Source organism: Cephus cinctus, unplaced genomic scaffold (genome assembly GCF_000341935.2).
Source record: "Cephus cinctus unplaced genomic scaffold, Ccin1 Ccin1_scaffold0211, whole genome shotgun sequence".
Taxonomy (NCBI): domain Eukaryota; kingdom Metazoa; phylum Arthropoda; class Insecta; order Hymenoptera; family Cephidae; genus Cephus; species Cephus cinctus.
The window spans coordinates 40,630-45,997 of NW_014332929.1; the positions used below are offsets into that span (position 1 = coordinate 40,630).

General features: G+C 38.0%; 2 protein-coding genes across 5 annotated transcripts; one reads left to right on the forward strand and one right to left on the reverse strand.

Moving 5' to 3' along the window:
- Positions 1-328: 328 nt before the first annotated feature.
- On the reverse strand, positions 329-2,582 carry LOC107264980 (peptidyl-prolyl cis-trans isomerase sig-7). Its single transcript, XM_015733854.2, has 4 exons — positions 2,130-2,582; positions 1,566-2,056; positions 1,260-1,501; positions 329-1,167 (listed from the first exon to the last, which is right to left on the reverse strand). Exons 1-4 carry the CDS (start codon positions 2,197-2,199, stop codon positions 453-455), a joined length of 1,518 nt encoding a protein of 505 aa, XP_015589340.1. The 5' UTR covers positions 2,200-2,582; the 3' UTR covers positions 329-452.
- A 563-nt stretch (positions 2,583-3,145) lies between these two features.
- Positions 3,146-4,964, forward strand: LOC107264978. Of its 4 annotated transcripts, none has more exons than XR_003058935.1 (3): positions 3,146-3,672; positions 3,765-3,973; positions 4,037-4,964. XR_003058935.1 is itself a non-coding variant. In XM_015733853.2 (2 exons), the coding sequence occupies exons 1-2, from the start codon at positions 3,882-3,884 to the stop codon at positions 4,294-4,296; spliced, it is 348 nt and encodes a 115-aa protein (XP_015589339.1). In that variant the 5' UTR covers positions 3,681-3,881; the 3' UTR covers positions 4,297-4,964. The 4 variants fall into 4 exon arrangements, 1 of the variants encoding a protein (XP_015589339.1); XR_001537085.2 differs by having other exon boundaries at positions 3,765-3,969; XR_003058936.1 differs by having other exon boundaries at positions 3,913-3,969.
- Positions 4,965-5,368: the final 404 nt, after the last annotated feature.

Here is a 5,368-nt window from a genome sequence, read left to right on the forward strand (position 1 = left end):
CAGTTGTCAGATTATGTTCCAACCTAATAATTTAATATTAGGTATCAAATACATATTTTAATTAATGAATTACTAGATTTTTTTATTAATGACGAAGCGAATTTATACATAAAGAATAGTACTGATTTAATATCGTGATAATTACTCTTGTTCATAAACCTTTGGATATTGCAGTTGTGATTGAACAAATGTTTCTAATGCACTAAATTATTCTACTACTTTTTCTTCGGCAATATGTGATCCACAGCGGAAATCGCGTACAAGTTTCAGTACTTTGTAAATATGTCTGATCTGTAATTTGTATTTGAACTATTTTTATATAAAGTGGTAAGTGGAAATATGCAGCCATCTTTATTTACTCGATGAAAACTGTTAATTTTATATACATATTGGATATCCTTGAAATATATTTTATTAGGAAAAACCGATTTGAACTCCATCCTTCAATTCTCTTATTTACTATGTGTATGCTTGTTAGATCTCCCATACTCCTCTTCAGAATGATCTCGTTTTTTCTTCTTTTCGAAATGTTTATCTTCTCTATAACGACGGTCCTTATCTTTACGTTTGTAATCACTAGATTTTCTATGCTTTTGCTCATTCTTCCTACCTTGTCCATTTTTTTTACTATGTTCTTTACTAGTGTTTCTTGCCAACCGATCTCCACCGTCATTTTGTCTATATCGGTCTCTACTCTTGTCCCATTTTTCATATTCGAGATCCTTTCTATTATCCTTGCGTGGACCTTTTCCATCTTCATCGTTCTTGAAATTCCTTCCATTATATTGCCGAACATATTTATCGTTATCGATCATTCTTTTGCTGAGGTCTTTACTGACTTTTCTGCCATCGTCATTGCGAAGATTTCGCTCTTCCTCATTTCGTTTGTTATACTTGAATTCGCGACTGTGAGATTTTTTTTCTTGGTATTTAACCTGAAGTTCATTGGTAGATTCCCCTTTGTCGTTGTAATATCTTATGCCTTTGCCTTTGCCACGCCATCGCATTTTTGCTACGGATTGCGAGAAATCTACGTGTATTCTGCGATCATCTATGAGCACATTATCCATTTTAAAATAGGCTTCCTCACAGCTCTTACGATTTTCGAATTCTATAAAAGCATACTGTAGTGAATCGCCTGTTTGTCGATCTCTAATGACTTCACACCTAGAAGAAAATATCAGTGGGTTGAATTTAAGCTCTTTATTAGATTTTACAAAGAATGATTATACAAGAAGAAAGTCATGAAATTTACTCACCCAATAATCTTTCCAAATCTGCTGAAGATAATTTCCAGATCGTCATCATTTGTTACTGGATTTAATTTACAAACAAATAAGACATTCTCTGGTGGTGCCATGTCAGCATCAGGTATATCCCCAACAATTTCTAGAATTGTTGCTCGGGCCTTAGCTTCTTTTTGTTTTCGCATTTCCACAATCTGTTCTATTGTCATACCGGCTGTATCGTCAATTACTTCATCAGCACCTATTCTATCGCTCTGTTATTGGAATTAAAAGAGATTGTTGAAAAAAATGATCTGATTATGAAAAATGGTACCATACCGTTAATGCTTCCTTTGTAGGTTCTGGACTACGATCAGGTACAATGAGACCTCTGGGATCTTCATAAGGATCTTCCAAAATTACAGTATGAGATATTCTGATGTCCTGATATGGTCTATGTTCTCCATCACAGATTGTTTCATTAAATTTTAAAATAATTTCAAGACCTTCAGTAATTTCACCAAATACACAATGCTGACCATCAAGTGACTGGAGCTCAGGCCCCAAAGTAATAAAAAACTGAGAGCCGAGCATATTGTTCCCACAATTAACCATGGAAAGCAATCCAGACCTCTCATGCCGAATTTTTGGCATTTTCTCTGCCTCGTAATAACACGCCTCTTTTCCAAAAACATATCCATACACACTTTCTCCACCTTTCCCAGTTCCTGTTGGATCACCAGTTTGTGCAATAAAATTGCATTGTACCGAATGAAACAAGTTCCAGTTGTAGTACTTAATCTTGCAAAGTTTAAGAAAATTTCGACATGCTGTAAATATCAAAAGATGCAATTATGTAAGACGAAACATTGTGCTTGTTTAATAAATGAATTTTCAACTTACTTTGTGGCCGTCGATCCGTGTATAGGTCTACTGTGAAATCTCCAATCGTTGTTTCTATTACCACAGCCATTGCTATTGTAACTTAAATATAATCTAGTACGTTTTAAACTATATTTCACAAAGTTTCTACATAGATATGATTACATAGAACTCCTTATTCCGTAGTTTCAAATTTATTGAATCGCCGTACAATAAGTTCACCAAATTTTACTTAAACCTAATAACCTACATTTAATGTTATTTAATGGACAATTCATAAAGTTGAGATTTATAAGCAGACTTTGTGTTACTCTTTGACAGGTTAGAAAGCACATACGAGGGGTGCGTTCCGAAATGGACTGACAGTACTGCAGGGGGTTGACCATTGATATACAGGGTGTTCGTTATGAAACGCACTGTAGTAACATCGTTGCATTCCTTGTCAAATTCCAAAGAATACGTGTATTTTCATTTTTTATTTCATATATCAAAATTTTGAGATAATTAAGGTTGAAGTTGCAGTAATGCGACCAATCAGAACGTGTTTAAACGGAGCGTAGATGACGTCGCGAGCCAGCCCGCAAGGCCTGCTTACTGGAGGCCAATAACACTAAGATTATCGTCTCTTGTATCTTACTCAATTACATCCAGATAAACAGGGACACTACGACGATAATCTTAGTGTTATTGGCCTACGTGTTTAAACGGAGGGGTTGACCATTGATATACAGGGTGTTCGTTATGAAACGCACTGTAGTAACATCGTTGCATTCCTTGTCAAATTCCAAAGAATACGTGTATTTTCATTTTTTATTTCATATATCAAAATTTTGAGATAATTAAGGTTGAAGTTGCAGTAATGCGACCAATCAGAACGTGTTTAAACGGAGCGTAGATGACGTCGCGAGCCAGCCCGCAAGGCCTGCTTACTGGAGGCCAATAACACTAAGATTATCGTCTCTTGTATCTTACTCAATTACATCCAGATAAACAGGGACACTACGACGATAATCTTAGTGTTATTGGCCTCCTGTAAGCAGGCCTTGCGGGCTGGCTCGCGCCGTCATCTTGTTATATCCCAAAGCGGATCTATTCAAGTAAATGCAATCGGTAAATTCTTTTCGGCTCATCGAACTTTTCGATTGCCTCATGTAATTCCTGGAACGCTGAGTAGCAGACCACGCACTCACACTACATGCCAGCGCGAGGAATGAAGCAAGACTCTTTCTGCAAGATCATCAATATTGCGGTGCATTATCCCCAAAATTGGAGCTCAGGCACCTACAGTATTCGGAACCAATAGGTAGTCTTTCGCGAATCCTGGCAACAGACGGAACTCCTCTAGGAGTCACCGTCTAAATCATCGAGTCCTGCTTGTTCCTCCGCTGGTAGTATTTTACGTGTCTTCGGATCCTTGTGACCAAGCATTCTCACCCGAGGGCCAGGGAAGTCATCGCGGTGAGCGTTCTATTAAATCTATCGTGAGTGTAACAACAGGCGACGGATTGCCACAGAAAGAACTCAGTGAAGTGCAACATCAACCCTTTCAAACCTACCAACCATTGTAAGTCAACCTATCTTACCTACAATAAATCATTGATCTGTATACCTACACGTCGCTCTCATTCGTTGGCATTACATCCCCCACTTTCACAGTAAACAGATACGCCTAGCGTTAAATATTAGCCCATAATTAGATATACATATCTACGCCCTAGCAGTTACACCGTTGAGTGTAGATAGGTATAGAGGTGCGGAGGACGTGGTGGGGATATGTCAAGCATATACTATAGTAAAATTTTAGTTCCAATCCCGGCGGGTAGATGGCACCCTGAAAATCCCAATGTGGCCGGCGAGGCAGGTAAGTAAGTATTGCAGGAGAGAATACAAACACACACTATCTTTATTAATTATTTAACGTTTTACAGAAAGGCGGACATGCTGGTCCTCTAGATTCGAGACGACTGGAAGATTCTCGAAGGGCCTAATCCGGAGGGCGCCACAGCTGCGGGAGTCCTTGAATCCGATTGGCTGCTGCCTCGTTGGTCGCCATACCAAGCTATCTTGTGGCGCTGCCTATGAGTGGGGATTTGTACTAAAAGAGACTGTAGCGCGCACGCGCAAATTGTTTGCGAGAAACAAGCACCATTTGTTCCGAGTAACATTAATAACACAAACAACATTCTAAATAGAATTAATGATGGAGAAATTGTAGGATTTATCACGTGTATCAAAGATTATATAATAGAAACGAATTTCAGTGTTAGAACTCTTATTGCTTTCTATTGGGAATGTATATTTTCGGATTGTAGATCATCGGCGTGTTCCGATATACACTGGCAGTGCTGCCAGTACTGCAGATTTCATTCCGATATTGGAGTACAGTGCACTGCGGCAGTGCCTAGTAACTTTAATGACGTCATAAGTTTCTCCCATTTTTTCACTGTAAGCACCTGAACTCCCATAGGTAAGGTACTCCCAGTGGTCACCCACTCCCTACAATAATAGGCGGAAAAAATGGTGAAGGTAACGTTAATTGACGGCGAAACAAACGTTTTGTACGAAATATGTGTAACACCAGAACAATCATTATGTGCACAAAATGGTAAATGATAGCTTTTTGATCATCTTATTTTTTTCTCTTTTGTTTTGGTGCAAATAATCATATTTTTGGTATTGCCTCCCTTTGTTTTATTTGTGCAATTCACCAGTTACTGAAAAACGTTCCGATATTATTCCCAACCAGTTATAAACACTGGCGCTGACGAAAATGGAATGCTTCAACAGTATACTTCAATGACGTCACATATTGCAGTGCTCACAGGGTATATTGGAACACGCCGCATATATGCAAGTGCACATAAATAAATATAAAATCATTTTCTTAAATAACTATGTGTTATTTTTTGTAGACCTTACCTTAATTTTTCGGGTAGCTTATCATTTGTTTTTATTAATAATTTAGATAAGAACATACGAATGTATTTAAAGGAAAATCGTGCATATGGTTTATCTGTCAATTATGCGGTAAAGCAAATGACGTAACTACTGAAATACAAGTTCCGAAGAAAGTTTACGAAGTACATGATGCTGGTCGATAGGCAAGGCATTGGGTTAGAGGCTAGAGGTCTGTGGTTCGACACTCTCCGTCAGAAGTTCTTTTTTCTTCTTCTGGACGTTATGATTTTTTTTAATACGAGATATTAAAGACGTTGAAGCGCTTCACGCCGGTCAAATCAGTGCTCAATATTTTTCATCGT

Bases quoted from the DNA above. Each gene is read 5' to 3' on its own strand.
- LOC107264980 (XM_015733854.2), bottom strand. From the start codon at position 2,199: ATGGCTGTGGTAATAGAAACAACGATTGGAGATTTCACAGTAGACCTA. The intron at 2,057-2,129 runs GTAAGTTGAAAA...TGATATTTACAG, and splicing joins CACGGATCGACGGCCACAAA to CATGTCGAAATTTTCTTAAA. The intron at 1,502-1,565 runs GTATGGTACCAT...TTCCAATAACAG, and splicing joins CTACAAAGGAAGCATTAACG to AGCGATAGAATAGGTGCTGA.
- LOC107264978 (XM_015733853.2), top strand. From the start codon at position 3,882: ATGTCAAGCATATACTATAGTAAAATTTTAGTTCCAATCCCGGCGGGT. The intron at 3,970-4,036 runs GTAAGTAAGTAT...AACGTTTTACAG, and splicing joins CAATGTGGCCGGCGAGGCAG to AAAGGCGGACATGCTGGTCC.